The following is a 16,953-nucleotide window of genomic DNA, read 5'->3' as shown; positions in this document are numbered from 1 at the left end:
GCACACCCTTTCTGTCCTTCTCTGGCTGAAGGTAGGTATGACTTCGTCTTGCTCTTCTATGTCTCCCAAGCCTGGAATCTGCTGGGGGGCGGGGGGGGGGGGGGGCTGGGCTGCTGAGTCACTGACTCGGCTGGAGCTGGCATCACATAGCTAGGGTTCAGCCAAGTTCTCAGCCTGGCTGGCCATGACAGTAAGAAGGAATTCTCCCTTTTCCTGACAAGAATGGTCTTAGAACCATAAACACAAAATGTGTTTGCTACAAGGCTTTAAATAATAATAAAATAAAAGCTTTATTTTTAGCCCGCCTTTCCTAGGATCAAGGCGGGTCACAACAGCCAAACACGATACAATCAATATACAAAAAATTAAAATACAAAACCTCACAATATCTTACAACAGTTAAAATCCGGTTAAAATTTTTCCAACTAGCACAAGATTACAAGAACAATGAGGAGAGAGAAGGGGGCAACATGGAATGTTAGGGTAAGCCTGCTTTAGAACTTGGGAGAGTGAAAGAACAATTGTCATCTGGATTGGGAACTTTTCTTTTTTAAGCCAGTTGCTGGAGAGGTTTTAAAGGAGGAAAGTTGATTGTAGATGGTCTTTTAAGTTATCCCACATATTTTATTTTATTTACAGTTTGTTAGTTTCACCTGCAGGGCCAAATTTTTGTTCCCTTTTTAATCTTGGGTCACAGTCAGACTGAATTCTGTTTCTGTGCCACAGGTCAGGTAATGTTGGGTCTCTCTAAGCAAGGGGTACAGTCAATTTTTGAGCAGTCAAATCACCTTTGAGCAAGTCTCAATTTGGACATTGAGAAAGTACTCTTAATTTCAAAGTGTTTACTAAATTCTCACTTGCATATTTTATAAACATTGTATTTCATTAATTTTGCTGATATTTTAACATTTCATTTTGGTATTTGAATGTGTTTTCTCCCACATTGTCAGTGGTTTAGTTGATCTCAGTTTGGGATGCATTCATTTTTGACTGCTTTATTTCTGCTCCAGTCTTTTTTTAGTTTAGGCTGCCTTTGTAAGCTCACCAGTTTTAACTAGGAAGATAGATCAGTTTCTGAAAAGCCCTGTGTTTCATGTACTTTTTCTTATATCAGAGTTAGGCTGTACTGTTCTCAGACTCCAGAATGTGGACTGTGACACACTGTATATACTCATGTATAAGTCTAGAAGTTTTAAAATAATAATAATTTTATTCATATAAAATTTAATCTTTTGAATTTACTTATTTGACCCAAAAGACCAGGGCTGACTTACCCATGGGTCAGTGTAAGTAAGGTGGGCCTTCTCTCTCCATGGATTTGATCAACTACAGATTGAAATGGGGCTCCCTTTTGAGGTATGTTCAGAAATTTCAATTGTTCCAAAGAACTGCAGGCTGCAGGGAAGACACAACTTCCTTGTTACAATGGCTTCACTGCTTGCCACCCCATTTCATGGCACAATTCAAAGTGCTGGTTTTGACCTATAAATGCCTCTACTGCTTAAGTTCAGGTTGTTTGAAGGACTATATTCTCCATCGCAAATCAGCCTGTACTTTGAGGTCTTCTGCAGAGGCCTTTCTATTTGTACCCTTACAGGTACATGTGGTGGGAACACAGGAGAGGACCTTTTTAGTAGCTGCTCCCAGGCTCTGGCGCTCTCATTACAGAGATGCTAGACTGGCACTCACCCTCTTGCTTTTTGCAGACGAGTAAATATTTTTCTGTTTTGACGGGCATTTGATGACTGCATAAGGCCCATCTTACCTAAACAGTCTGTTGGATCCTGTTAATTGTCATGTTGCTGGTTCTACTGGTGCATTATTGTTATTGTTGTTGTTGTTGTTGTTGTTATTATTATTATTATTATGCTTTATTTATATGGTGCTTTAGATTTACACAGCGCTGTACATACAAACAAAGTAAACCTGCCAGTGGTGTAAATTTTAAGAAATAATAGTGTGTGTTTAAATTTTTTTGATTGTTTAATCTAGCTTACCCTTTTGTATCTTGTGAATTTTTAATGATGTGTTTGTTTTTATGTTATCTGCTTTGAGTCCTAAATTGGGGAAGGAGGAGGATTGAAATAATAAGAATAAAAATAATAAAAATTCATTAGTTTAACTGGAGAGATATGATACTCTGAAGGCTATTTCAATGAAAATGAGGAATTCGAGGTCAGTTTTTAGGACCAAAATCATGGATTTTGATATGATCTGTGAATATGTCAAGGGTAAAACTTAGGGGCATGCAGCAAAGAATCTAAAGGGGAAAACACCACCTCGGCAGGGGGGGGGGGGGGGGAGTTTGTCTAAATACCACATTCCCAAATGACATGGAGGGAGCTCCCCCCCCCCTTCTGTTTCGGGCCACAGTGTTCTGAAAAATAATGTGTTCTATTTTGTGCTGCTCATTTCCATTGTTTTTCCCCAGAGGGAAAAGCCCTTAAGATCAATAAGAAAAAGGCAAATGACTTACAGTTCCCTTTAAAATTTACTCAAAATTATTTCTATACCATTAAAGTGACTTCATTCTTGTTTCACTCTTTTACTTTCAAAAAATGATGTTTTTGCACCTTTTTAATCTGAAAATTTATTTTTATGTACTTAGACAAGGATGATCATGTACAGAGTACTTTAATTGCACTACTGATGAACCTCAGCCAGTTTCTGATTTCCAGATCAGAAGGTGGCTGCTTCTCTTGTTCTAGTCTTGGGGAGGGTTATTTAGAGGTGGAGTTGAGGTCACGTCATATCTGCACCAGTGATGTGCACAAATGGCTGCACATAAATCTTCAGTCCAACAAAACACCCACCCATCCCTGCCTGAACTCCCTGTAGTGGAAAAGAACATTTAGCAGTAGCAGCTGCCTTTATTTAGATGCACAAGCTTGAACTTCCTGCAAGGAGATGGCTGTGAAAAGCAGCTCCAGAATATATGGCTGGGTAAAAAGTGTGCACAAATAGCTAGCTCCACTCCCTGACCAGGCCTGCACTCTCTTATACAGACAGATGACAGCTGCAGTCATCTGGATCACTTCCTGTATTGCTATGTATTTTATATGTATTATCCTATTAGAGAGGCCCCCTCCCCACCATCTTTCCCTTCTCCTTTTGTGTCATGTCTTTTTAGATTGTAAGCCCGAGGGCAGGGAACCGTCCAATTAAAAAGATTGTATGTACAGCGCTGTGTAAATTTACAGCGCTTTATAAATAAAGCTTAATAATAATAATAATAATAATAAAATAATGCAGTCAGGTAAAGGCAACCCAGCTCCATCAGGGCTTGCCTGAAAGAAGAGCCCTTCCCTCCATCCACCATCAGCCACAGGGAGAGAAAGGCAACCCAGCTCCATCAGGGCTTGCCTGAAAGAAGTAAGCCCTCCCCTCCATCCACCATCCAGAGGGAGAGAAGGACAGGCCAGCTCTATCAGAGTAAAAAGAAGGGTCCTCTCTCCAGTCCATCTGCCATGGTCCAGGCCTCAGAGGGAGAGAAGATCTGCTGGACTTTCCCCCTTCCCCTCTGCCATTCCCTTCTCCTTTTGTGTCTTGTCTCTTTTGATTGTAAGCCTGAGGGCAGGGAAATTTCTAATTAACAATTTGTAAGCCGCTCTGATAGCCTTTTGGCTAAAGAGTGGGGTATAATAAATAAATAAATAAATTATTATTATTATTATTATTATTATTATTAACAATTAAGCCAAATGGCCAGTATCAGCCACCTAGAAAACAAGCAGATGGGATAGTTGAGTGGATTGTGGATTTGCAGCTTCTAAGGTACGATGAGGCCTGTGCCTAAAGTAGGCCCATTGAAATGATAAGAAAATTCTATTAAATTCATGGGATCCCCATAAATCAACAGGTTACTTGAAGGCACACACTCAGAACTTGAGATTTAATGCTTTAAAATTTCTGGGGTGTGTGTGTGTGAAGATTGTTTCTCCATGGATATCTTCCTGCCGTGCTGCACATCCCTATCCAGAATATATTGTTCTTTTACAATCATGGTTTATAAAATTGGCTTACAGAAAAGATAAGCGGGAACTCATTTACAGTGTCAGATCTCCCTAGAATTATTATGGTTTTTCCAGCCTTATTGTTTTGAGCAAGCATGGTTGACATATATACAGTGGGCCCTTATCTGCGGGGGTTCCATTCTGGAGCGCTCCATGGATGGCACACGCAGCCATTCTCCTGAAGCTGCATGCATGCAGGACCATTGAATTCAATGGGACTTGGCATCCATGGATACTCAAATTTGCAGATGGTAAGCTCGCCCGCGTTTGGGGCGGACAGGCAATACTAAAAAACATTCCAGTTATAGTTTCATACAACAATTATTTTGTCATCCTGTTAATTTATTAAATTGCAGTGAATTGTTCAGAGGTTTAGTGATATAAAAAGAAAGTACTTGTATTACATTGTAAAAGTATCTACAATGCAATAAGGCAGTTAGTGCAGAATAAGGCAGCACACAATGCCCCTGTTGCAGGAGGTTCATTGGCAGTCGGTTCACTTCAAGGCACAATTCAAAGTGCTGGTTATGATTTTTAAAGCCCTATATCAGGGGCCGGCAACCCCGGCCCGCGGGCCGGATCCATCCTGCCGAGGCCTTGGGACCGCCCCCAGCCTGGTCCTGCCGCTGATTGCCGCCGGCGCGGGGCAATCAGCAGCAGGACCTCTTGTGTGGAGCCTTTGGCCTCTCATGTGAGAGGCCCATTGGCCGCACGCGCAAGCAGCCATGCAGCGGGCCTGTAGGAGCCCTGCTGCAGTCGCAGGAGGGCTCCAGGGGCCGCGGCGGGCCTGTAGGAGGGCCGCAGCGGTCGCCGGAGCCCTCCAGCAGGGCTCCAGGAGTCACAGCGGGCCTGTAGGAGGCCATGCAGTCCCAGGCCTCCCTCCAGAGAGAAAGGCCTGGGGCTGCAAGGGCCGTGGAGGAGCCCAGGAGGCGGCCTGCCCAAGCCCTTCCCTTCGGCCAAAAGGGCCCCTTGGAGCCCTTTCAGCCGAAGGGAAGGGCCTGGGAGGGTGGAAGCTCCGCCCCCAGCATGTGGCTCTGCCCTGGAGGGTGGAAGCTCCGCCCCCTCCGGCTTTGGCCCCCAGTTGTCTGAGGGACAGCAACCCGGCCCCCGTCTCAAAAAGGTTGCCTACCCCTGTCCTATATGATTCAGGTCCAGGCTAGCTAAAGGATATGTATTCTCCCATTTGAGCCTGCCTCTGTTTTGAAATCCTTTCCAAAGGGCCTTTCCTCTTCCACTGCCCTAGCACATACATCTGGTGGGAGCACAGGAGAGAGTCTCCTTGGTGACTGCTCATTGGCTATGGCACTCCTTTCCGACAGAATTTAGACTGGCACCCACCTTGGCTGTCTTCTCCCAAGCAGGCTAAGTCGATATATATATTGGCAGGCACTTGAAGACAGATTGCTCAAAGGTGTTAGGGTCCAAAACACACTGCAGAAATAATCCAGTCTGAGACTGCTTTAACTGTCCTGTCTCAGTGCTAGGGAATCCTGGGAATTGTAGTTTATAGTGGCAACAGAGCTCTCTGATAGAGAAGGCTAAATGTCTCACAAAACTACAGTTGCCAGAATTCCCTAGCATTGGATCAGGGCAGTTAAAGCAGTCTCAAACTGGTGTTTTTTGGACCTAGGTCTTACAGAATTGGGTTTTACAACCTATAATTTTGTTTATTTGTTGTTTTTATTAGCTGTGGGTTTTTTATTTGTTTCAATTTGTGGTTAACTTTTATATTTTGTATTTTAAAGGCATGTTTCTTTAGCTGTTGTAAGCCAGCTTGAGTCCCACATGTATGCCTGTTCATATTTGTCCTTCAAGGTGACTTTTACTTTGTGCTTCTTGAAAATGGTGAAGCAAATCTTTGTCTTCAGAGAAGGACAACTTTAAAAATTAGGCCAAAGATTTAGCCTGAGGGGTGCATGGTTTATAAAAAAACCTGTCATGAGTGGATCAAAAGTACATAGTGCCAACCTGCATTCATTTCCATTTTTGTTTTCCATTAGTAAAACCCTCCCCCACCCACATTGCTCAACCAATTGGAAGCAGCATATGCAATCTATAACCAAACTGTTCTCAGTCAGATGAACCATTTCCCATAACACAGCATGTCCTGCAAAAAAACTACTTTTCAGTGTGAAAGTTGTCATGAGAGAGCAGCTCTTGAGTATTGCCATTTATATTCTTTGGATATGCTTGAGGACACTACTGAAACTGATCAGGGCATATACTTCAGACATGTGTTTGGCTTGATAAAACAAACCTGTTTTGAATGGAGTCACTTGTTCTATGTTGAAATCTGTAGCAGTTTTAACTTTGTGAGTTCATCTCAGTGTTTTCAAATTGGTGGTATAATTAATTGGCCTCTAAATAATCTACCTGAAGTTAATCATATTTTCACTATTCACTGTAGCTTGTAATTGTGCCAAATTTCTATAAATGGAGGAGGAAGTTGAAAGTAGTAAGCTAGTAAACATTTAACTGTAAAGACCCTGAAGGTTATGCCTTTCTATTAATCTGGAAGTGCTAGAGGTTTATGTATGTTCCACAAAACTATGCCCTGACTATTTGAATAATAGTTATTTTTTATGTTGCTCATTGTACTGTGTGGTCAGATGTATGCTAATGTTTGTGCATAATGTTAGACGGTTGGGTTTTGTTTTTGTTTTTTTGTAAATTATGGCGTATCATGGCAAATGAAAAAAAATGACTAGAAATCCTTGTATAGTATTTGGAAGGAACATCTGAATCTTTTTAAGAATTCCGCCACATACATTTTTATCAAGAATTTTAAAAATACATTAAAAATTACAGAAATTAGAAGAAAATAAAATGGGGAAGGGTGACAAAAAAGAAAAGAAAAATATGAGTTCTGACATTCCTTTCAGTTCTTATATAAGCATATATTTAATTACCGTACTTTCCAGTATATAAGACAACTGGGTGTATAAGATGACCCCCAACTTGCGTGCAGACAGTGCCCTGGCCTACTATAGGCCGTATTAAGGGGGTCTGGCACCCACACCCGCTGGCTTGAGGGAGCCTCTGTGGAGGCCTGGAAGGAGGGTGTCGGAAGTGGCAGTAGGGCCTCCCGCAGTCTGGCCCAAAAGACCACGACGCCGTGAAAGAAGCCGCTGGAGCAGAGCATCCCAGGTGGCGGCGAGGCATAAAAGGACGGCTCTTTCCCTCGGCCCAACCATCTCTTTCCCGCTGGCCCAGCTCTGGAGCCGCTTCTCTGCCACCTTTTCTGGCTTCCAGCCCCCAAAACCAGCCCCCCATTCCCTCCCCTGATCTGTAGTGGCGGCGAGAAAGGAAGAGCCCAGGATAAGAACCCAGAATGACCCCCCCCCCCAGAGACAGAGAGGTGGCTATGCCATTCGCCTATCTCTGGAGGCCAGCGAACACTTAACCCAGAGTATACAATGGGGCTAAAAGGTCGCCTTATACGCCGAAAAATACGCTATACTTCTCTACATAAAGATTATAGCTGCTCTCGTCTTTCAATAACATATTCTCTCTAATCATCAAAACTAAACATTACCAATTCATTTCCTCTCCGTCCCCCCCCCCAAAAGTCCATAAGTTTCATGTCTTTCACGAATGTTACTACAACTATCCTCTAACCAGATTAAACAGTTGGTCAATTTCTACTAATATTGCCAACCACAATCACTCCTCCATAATTAATAGTGCTGGATTCTTCCATCTCTTTGAATACAGCAATCTTGCTGCCATAATCATATACAGTGGACCCTTGTTATACGCTGGGGTTTGGTTCCAAGATCCCCCGTATATAACAAAATCAGTGTATGCTCAAGTCCCATTAGATATAATGGCATAGCAAAATGGTGTCCCTTTTCAAAAATGGAAAATCAAGGTAAATTGATACTTTTTTGGAACATTTTCAAACCGTGTATGCTTGAATCTGTGTATAAAAAATCCGTATAAGGGCCGACTGTACTTGATTAATCGTTTTGTGGCTATTTTCCAGTTGTACCTCCATCGTTCCAAAACAGACAAGTTCCAATTTTAATGAATATTCATTTTCAAACTCCTAATCATCCATTTATTTAAACCCATATATATATATATTCATTCATTCATTCATTCAACATTCCTTCATAGAATCACTATTTACTTCACCATTTTTTATAAGGGACACAGGTTTACTGCACCACTGCATGTTATGGGACTTGAGCATCCATAGTTTTAAATTTACACAGGGAGTTCTAGAACTAAACCCCAGCAGATACCAAGGGCCCACTGTAGATTACTTTCTAGAAATTCATTTTTAAAAAAATTCTTCTTTAAACTCATGACAATACAAATCAAAGATTCTAACATAGAATCTGCCAACAAACCAGAATCTTTTAACAACCCAGATTATCCAATTTCTAAAATTTCTACTTCATCAATTTGGTTTGCAACTCCCACCAATTGTTTTAATGATTCTTTACATTCTTTGAACTTATTCTTCACATCTTCTTTTAACTCTTCTTCCAGTTTTGCCATACCATCGTTTTTCAAAGATCTGATCTCTTCTAACAAAGTCTGTAAGATTTCTAGTGAAGGACATTGTTTCAGCTTCAGTAAATCCTGCAGTTACAAGATTAAAAACAAAAATGAAGACCGTCTGGTTCTTTTTTTCTTTTGTCTTTGTAAAGTTAAACAATTTAGTCCCAATATAATCTTTGCAGTTTCAAAGATACCATCTATTCTAGTTGTTCTTAATCTTATCTTCACTTAACATAAACAGTTTACTTTCCCATAGAAGTCTGTCTTTGCTTAGCAAAATTCAGTATTCTCAAGCCCCAATTTTATTTTTATTTTTATATATATATATATGAAATCTTGTAACTTCTAAATTACTGTTTCCTTTATTCATTTAAAACTTTCTTGAACCACATAAAACTTTTTGAGTTTTTTTAAGATAAAATTTTGTGAACAGCCTTTATCTTCTCAAATCTTGTTCACAGAAAGAAGGCAACTCAGTGAGGGTTTCATTTAACTGCTGATTGGAAGAACTCTCTTTACTTGTAAATTAACTAGTCAAAGGTGATTAAGAAAGTAAGGATTTTTAAAGGTCTGGTGTCCGTTGAAGGCTTGCTTAGGCAGTGGATAATCTCTTGCTCTTTCCTTGTCTAGAGAGCGATTCACTGGCTGGAAATGGTTTATTTTGTTGCTTAAGCTTTCCCTGTTTCAGAGCTTGCACAGGGACATCAATCTGTCATTAGTTTATTCCAAAGTCGAATCAGTTAAGAATTCTTCAGTTTTGTACTGGCTACATCCAGTCATTCTCTGATAGAGGCGAAGCTTAAAAACTCACACTGAAGCCAGAATATGCCAGAAGTTCACAGAATTGCACTGGAGGACCTACAAATTATTAGAGAAATATTTTCTCTAGGAATCTAGGTTCTCCACCATGACACTATGGTCAGCTTTCGGCAGTCATGCTGGAGGACCAAAATAACATATTAACCAAATCCATGAATAATCAAATCCACAATTGTCAAAAGCCAAAAATGTGGAGGGCCAAGTGCAAATGTATGTTCAAATCTTGCATCCATGTATATACAGATGTTTTTATACAGTAGTTGAATTGATAACATCTTGGAAAACACTGTGTGTCTGAAAGAACTGTGGAATTATGTAGCTCACATACTGAGTCTAAATGTAAACCAATAAAGAGAGGTATTGCACCATTTCTTCGTCATATAATTGTTTGTTGAAGAGGAGAAGCATTGACATCTAGTATTGTCTGGTAATTAAGCTTGCAATTTACTAGTACCCAGTACAGCTGCAGATATGGACAGCCAGTCCTTTGTTAGAACAGATGGCTCTAATGGGATTGACATGACACAGCACATGTCAAGACAAAATCCAGTGGTTCATTTTAATACAGAAGAGTATTGCAGCATGGACATGTGCATACAAATAAGAATCTCCATCCCTATGGGGGTCCCAGGTTCCATTATTAAGGGAATTGATATGTATGATACTAGTCCTCCAAGTCTGAGTGAGTGTAATTAAGGTCACCTAAATAATGTGTCCCTTATCTCTGGTTGATATGATTTGAAAGATTTGGAGATAAGACTTTGGATAAGATGACAGTTGTGCCGGGGGGATGGAAATGTTCTACACACTCTCTGAATAGTACTTGCTGGGTTCTCGTGGCCATGTTTCCATACTGAATGGGATGTGCAAGGATTTTTTTCCAGGAAAACCGTGCTTCAGAAATGGCTGAGAGGGTAGAGGGGGAGAGAGAAGACATTCATATAGTTTACTTTTCTTCTTCTGCCCCCCCCCCATGAATATACTTTAAAAAAAATCACCCCATTCATTTGTAGAAAAGGGGGGCGGGGGCTTGGGATTCCCTTTGTTGACACTGCAGAAAAATTACAGTGTTGGATGGCAAGTTGTGCAGCAACGATTTTGACCTGTCATTCTAGGAAATCCATTCACTTCACTTCAGACTTAAAAGCTTCACAGTGTAAGTACCGCCTAGTTGTTTTGAGAATCTGTAGGTTAAGGTTAGTAGCACATATTTTGTTTTTTGTCTTATTCGGTTTCCTTTAAAAAGTATCCATTTACCACATCGTTTCAGCAATATAGTTTTTGCCTTTTTGAGTGAAATCTGTATTCAAAAGGATTTTTGGCTTATTCACTTCACCTACCTCTCTAAGAAGGGAAACTTCTGCTGTCATTCCATTTCATTTTAAAAGCTTTTTTTTTTTCTGATTAGATGCCCTGTTAAAATAGTGCAGTGCTCTTCTTTTGAGAACAGTATCACCATTCATGCCCAGAGCTATTCAATTTCTTACCTTATTTTTAGTGGCTTTCCTACATGCTATTTTTTAATTTACTTATTTAATTTATTTAAAGTGGACTGTCAGATATTTGAAGGCCATATAAAGTGAGTAGGTGGGAACATTTTGGATTGTTAAGAACTGTGTTATTAAAACCTTTCTTCCTTAGGTTCCCCTTCCCTCATTCTTATTTCCATTTTACAATGAAATCTCATATCAAAATAAGAGCTAAAATAGCCAAGGCTTTGAATGTGTAGGTAGGAAAATCTAAAAAGTATGTTATCCGTTATGATTGGGAAAGTAGTGATGATTTTATCCAAAATTTTCATTTACTATACAGTACTATATGAACAAGGCTTTGAAAAACTGAGCTATACTGTTACTCCCAGTTCTGGGAAAAGAGTGGGATACAAATTAATATAATACTAATAATAATACCCAACCAGACCATTTTGTAAAGATGAGGAATAATATGTTATCTCAGTGCTCAAAGTGATAAATGATTACTAAGATTCCTAATACAGTAGCAAGTGTAATGGTATTCAAGGCTCATAAAATCAGAGCTAATCTCTTGATTGTACTTGGCTCTCTTGTTCTTTAGGAAGTAATTGGTAAAATGTATACTGTAAACTTTAGCTCAAAGTCCAACTCTTAGCTGGGTTTGCTTATAAGTATCTCCCTTCAATTTCAGTGAGATTTATCTGCACCAAAATGTTATAGCATGGAGAGCCCCTTTGTTCACGATTTCAGATGCTGTGTTCCTCTCAGACTTTAACGTGCTGGTTTACAGTAACTTTGTATTTCTGCAAACACAGGGGTTTCTACCAAGCCTACTTGTATCTTATTTGACCACAGCTTGTGCCATTTTGGCTAGAAAAAAAGTGGATCCAGAGTCTGGATAGTGACAGTAGAAGTAATATGTGGGAAACTGCAAGTGTAGGTTGGCATATCCTGTGACTACTGAAGGCGGCATGGAGGTAAAGAAAGAAATACTACCATCAAAGACAGAAATTCCTGTTCTGACATGGGTCTTGAGGTGCAATTTACTAAGTTTTTGAACCATTTTTAAGTGTAAAAATTTCCTTCAGATTAATGCAGCTTGAGGATTTAATTTCGGTTGGCCTTGGAGATGGTCCTCAATAGAAGAAGGTTGATTTTTGTTTCAGTGTCACAGGAATTAGGAATTTTTAATGAAGAACCATAATAGCTTTACCCTCACCTCTAGCTTACACCTGCAGTGTTAACTGTGGGCTACATGTTGCTGCTTATAGTGCTGCTATAAACTCTTCTAGCAGCACATTGTTCCAACTTGCTGTAGTGTTGTAATAAAGAACTGTGCTGCACAGTTGTTGTACAGTATACTGCTCTCTCAGCCCAGTCTACACTGCTGAAATGAACCACACAGATAGCACTGCTAGGTTATCTTATCAGCTCCAGACCAACTTTCAGTAGGAGTCTAATATTTCTGGATAACACTGCAGGAATCTGTAGACCACTGAGAACTTAACCTACAGGACTGTCACAGGCCTTGCAGCCTGGAATATGGGAGAATAACTTGTGCTTAAAAGTTTCACAGTAAATAAGTACTGAGTTGGAGAAATTTTTCTCCTTCCTGCTACCGTTTGGGGGATTGGGGAGTTTATGTAGATGGACACACTGCTACACAGTTCCTTCTACATCAAAATCTTTTATTTCTCCATTGTTCTGTTGGGTAGCTCTCACTTTTGTCTGTTGGGACATACAAAAACCAGTACTACAGGATAATTATTTTCTCTCCCCCCCCCCCCCTTGCCCTTTTGTATCTCTCTCTCTCTCCCTCTGTCTTTCTTTTCAAGCCACTCCATTTTACATTTCATCTCTCATTGTTCTTGTGCCCCCCTCCCCAGCCAGCAGTCAGCAACATGTAGCCAGTGGGCATAATTAATCTCATTGGAATGCATTGGGGAGCAGGGAGTGTTTCTCCTAAAATGTTATCCCCCCATAGCTTTTTTAAAAATAGGATTTCCAGTTTCCTTGGGGCTGCCCCCCTCCTCTTATGGAGAAGTGTTGCCCTTTGACTGCATAATTGAATCAGAATATGTAACTATTTAAGAAGCAATTAACTTTTATTCCAGTGACAGAGAAGTTTATTTAGATCAGTTGTAGGAGTTAGCAGCAACCAGCTTAGAATGGAAATGTTAGGTTTATATTGGATAAACCATAAGTTTGGGGGGAATGGAAGAAGTACCAGTATGCTCAGTGTTCACAAATATTATTTAAAAGGAAAAAGAATGCTAGACATACAAATTTACATGGAATGAACTAATTATTATCAAGTGGTGATATGTTTCTAGTGAAAACATGATTAAAATGAAAATAAGTCTCCTCCTAGTTCCCCAAATGGCTTAGTGTTGAAAAGAAAATAGAACAGCTATGTTCACACTAACTTCTGTTTGTCTTCAAAAAGGTTTGTTGAGGTTTTGAGGTAATTTCTCAATTGCATGTGTTAAATTTAATACACATTGCATTAGGTGCTGAGGAATCTCTAAAGACTATGTGTTGTAGTCTTGTTGTCTCGTTTAAATATTTTTTAAGGCTTATGCCACTCACTGGAACAGTTTTATTTTCTCATTACACTTTGCCACAATGCTAATTCCCACTCCACCACCTGCTGAGTTTAGAATTGTTTGTAAATAATACATGCCCACACCTCTTAGTTCCTGGGCTTGAAACTAAACTGCACCCATATGTTAAACTCCCCAGCTGCAGTACAAAAGGGACCCCCCCCCAACATGCATATAACCCCATAGGGAGGTTTGGGGACATCTCCAAAGTCTCTCCAGGCTGTCATTTCCCCCATGCCAGAGGAAAGATAGCTAGCTGCCATACAGCAGCAGGTACTTTATGCAAATGACAGGGTAATGGCAGCTTTAAAATATGTCTTTTATTTGCAGAATTTGTTAAAAAATACCTGTCAGATGTGTTGCTTTTCCGTTGCCTTTTAAAGTTTATGCGTCAGTGTGTTGTCATGAATTGTAGAAGCTTGAAGGAAAGAGTGTTGAGAAACAGTGCCAGTTGGAGGCTGGCAGAGACATGACTGCTAATGATGACACAGTGAATGTACCATTTGTTTTAGGTTTTCTCTGATTGACAGTCTCTCTGTTGTGATTGTCAGACTTATAGGTTTAAGAAAGAAGGATGTATTCTGAATAATTCCAGTTGAATGAGACGTTACTAACTTGTATTTTCTGTATTCAACAATTAAGTAGTGTCCATTTAATGAAACACAACAGCTAGCCTGAAAGCAATCAGTTGGGATAATACTTCAAATTGTAGACATAGAATGTGATTTCAGTGGCTTTCGATGGCCTGTGTAGCTCATCTTTATGTCTAGACTTGGAAATGGCACTCTTTCAGTAACCATGATGGGCTCAGACAAACAAGATGTTTTTAGAAGACATGAAGGCTAGCTTTCCGAAGAACTAATACAGTGTAGTAGGTTAAGTTTTTCAGGCCATTTCTGGTTGGAAACAATATATGAATGTGAAGGGGTTTGTGTTTTGAAGGTCAGTTATGAAAAAACTGAAGTTTTCTAAAATAAATTATGGCTAGAACCCCCAATTTCATATAAAAGTAATATTCAGAAGGTGTTCAAATGCTATGAAGTGTAATACTAGCATTTGTGTGAATGTACCACTTTAAATTTTTGGACATGACACACTTGCTAGTTGAGACAAAACTTTCCCTGTTTCGATGAAATGTTTGTTTTATTGATGCTTGGCTCCAGTCACCCATTTGTATGAATAAAGTCACTGACAATAAGTATCCCTTTTTTATTTCTTCTCACTTCATAGGAAACCTAGGATAAATTCTCAGCTTGTTGCACAACAAGTTGCTCAGCAATATGCTACCCCACCACCTCCTAAAAAGGAGAAGAAAGAAAAGGTGGAAAAGCAGGAAGAGAAAAAACCAGACAAAGAAAAAGAAATTAGTCAAAGTGTTATAAAGAAGAGTACCAACAAGAAGACAAAGTATGTTTCTGGACCACCCATTGAAAGTAGTCATTGCTAAACTTTTAGATTCTGTATCCAAATGTAAATGATCTAATCTAATATGTATCGGTAATCCCTAGTCATGTACAATCCTATTCTCTCACCCTTGATTTCATTCAGTCTCAAAATATCTCAGATTTCCAACTGTATTATTTCCAGTGATCCCTAGACCCTGTGATTGCTCAATCATTCTCTCTCCCCACCCTCAAGTTCCACCTTCATCTCTTGATTCATGATGAGATTTCTTCCATGTTGCTGCCCAACTTTATATTTGTATCCTTTTCCCAGAGGGGAGAGGAAAGGAGAGGAGCACATTCATGCCTTGTATAACTCTTAGGATGAGATCTCTCTCTCTCTCTCTCTCTCCCCCTCTCCCTCCCTCCTACTCTACCTATGATTTTATTGATGGGCGTGTGAGCCGATTTTGTGGGGTGTGCATTGGTGTGTGTTTGTAAGTAAGTAAGTAAAACCTCTTGGGTACTGCTTATCCTAGTTTCAGTATATATATTCTTCCGGGGGGAAATCCTTTATCATTAAGTTTCTTGCCTCTCTCTTTCAGGCCAAAGTCAGAAATTGTGAAAGATCCCCCAAGCGAAGCAAACAGCATACAGTCTGGAAATACGACAACAAAAACCAGTGATCCAAATCACACCTCAAGGTAACTTGCATAATTAATGAATTATCCAAATACAGGCATACCAAATTGGCTTCCATATTTGATGTTAGGAAAGTTATTTTTCCTAGGGTAGTGGCCAAAACAGTTCAGTTTCCCCTACTGTTTACACTTTAGCTTACCTTCTTAAAACAGTAAGAGAGAGGGGTCCAGTGATGTCTTGTAGAAAACATCCTGTGCATTTCTACATTATATGTTTGAGAGGTCTCTTCAGCCCTTTTATTTTTGAAAGTAGAATAAATCTAATATTAAACATCTTTGCTGATATTTATGTCTATTACCATTATAATTAGGGGTTGTTTAGACATAAATAAATAAATAAATAAATAAATAAATAAATAAATAATAATAATAATAATAATAATAATAATAATAGGTTTTATTTATATACCACCCAATCACTGGGAATCCGAGCGGTTTACAATAGAGGGGATAACAGACAGTTCCCTGCCCACAGGCTTACAATCTAAAAGACACGACACAAAAGGAGAAGGGAATGGTGAGGGGGGGAGGGAATCAGGTCCAGCATTCTTCTCTCCCTCTGAGGCCTGGACCAAGGCAGATGGACCGGAGGGAGGGCTCTTCTTCTTCAGGCTAGTCCCTGATGGTACTGGGCCAGCCTACTCTCTCCCTCAGAGGCCGAAAGATGACAGTTAGGGAGGGAAGAGCCTCCTTCTTCAGGCTAGCCCCTGATGGTACTGGGCCAGCCTACTCTCTCCCTCAGAGGCCGAAAGATGACAGTTAGGGAGGGAGGAGCCTCCTTCTTCAGGCTAGCCCCTGATGGTACTGGGCCAGCCTTCTCTCTCCCTCAGAGGCCGAAAAATGACAGTTAGGGAGGGAGGAGCCTCCTTCTTCAGGCTAAATAAACTGCATAAATAAATTCAAAGATATAGCCATGTTAGCCTGTAGAATCAGTATGTAGAGAGATCTTGTAGCACCTCTGAGACTAAGGCCCAAAACAGATGGGCCATGCAGTTTCTGACTGCTTAGGATGCAGGGCATGCAGATGATACATGCCCCCAGAGTGTCCAGAAGCTGCTGTGAGGCTGCCTCAGGCTGCTGGCAGAAATAGCAATAGCATGTACATTTCTATACCACTGATCAGTCAACTTAGCACTCTCTAAGCAGTTAACAGTCTGTAAGCTAATTGCCTCTAACATGCTGGTGGCGCAGTGGTTAAATGCCTGTACTGCAGCCATTCACTCAAAACTACAAGGTTGCGAGTTCAAGACCAGCAAAAGGGCCCAAGCTTGACTCAGCCTTGCATCCTTCTGAGGTCGCTAAAATGAGTACCCAGACTGTTGGGGGCAATTAGCTTACTTGCTAATTAGCTTACTTGCTGTTCACCGCTATGAGCTTTGGAATAGCGGTATATAAATAAAACAAATTATTATTATTATTATTATTATTATTATTATTATTATTATTATTATTAT

At 40.1% G+C, this 16,953-nt stretch overlaps 1 protein-coding gene across 1 annotated transcript in view; it reads left to right on the top strand.

Annotated features, from left to right (window-relative positions):
- The window catches only part of LOC121922198 (RING1 and YY1 binding protein), a 69,488-nt gene that overhangs the window by 42,394 nt on the left and 10,141 nt on the right, over nt 1-16,953 (top strand). The window contains exons 3-4 of the mRNA XM_042451304.1: nt 14,647-14,823; nt 15,404-15,502. Of these exons, the coding sequence (XP_042307238.1) occupies nt 14,647-14,823; nt 15,404-15,502 (276 nt within the window). The remainder of the gene's footprint in view (nt 1-14,646; nt 14,824-15,403; nt 15,503-16,953) is intronic.

Source organism: Sceloporus undulatus, chromosome 2, assembly GCF_019175285.1.
Source record: "Sceloporus undulatus isolate JIND9_A2432 ecotype Alabama chromosome 2, SceUnd_v1.1, whole genome shotgun sequence".
Classification (NCBI taxonomy): domain Eukaryota; kingdom Metazoa; phylum Chordata; class Lepidosauria; order Squamata; family Phrynosomatidae; genus Sceloporus; species Sceloporus undulatus.
This window is presented reverse-complemented; position numbering and strand designations above follow the sequence as displayed.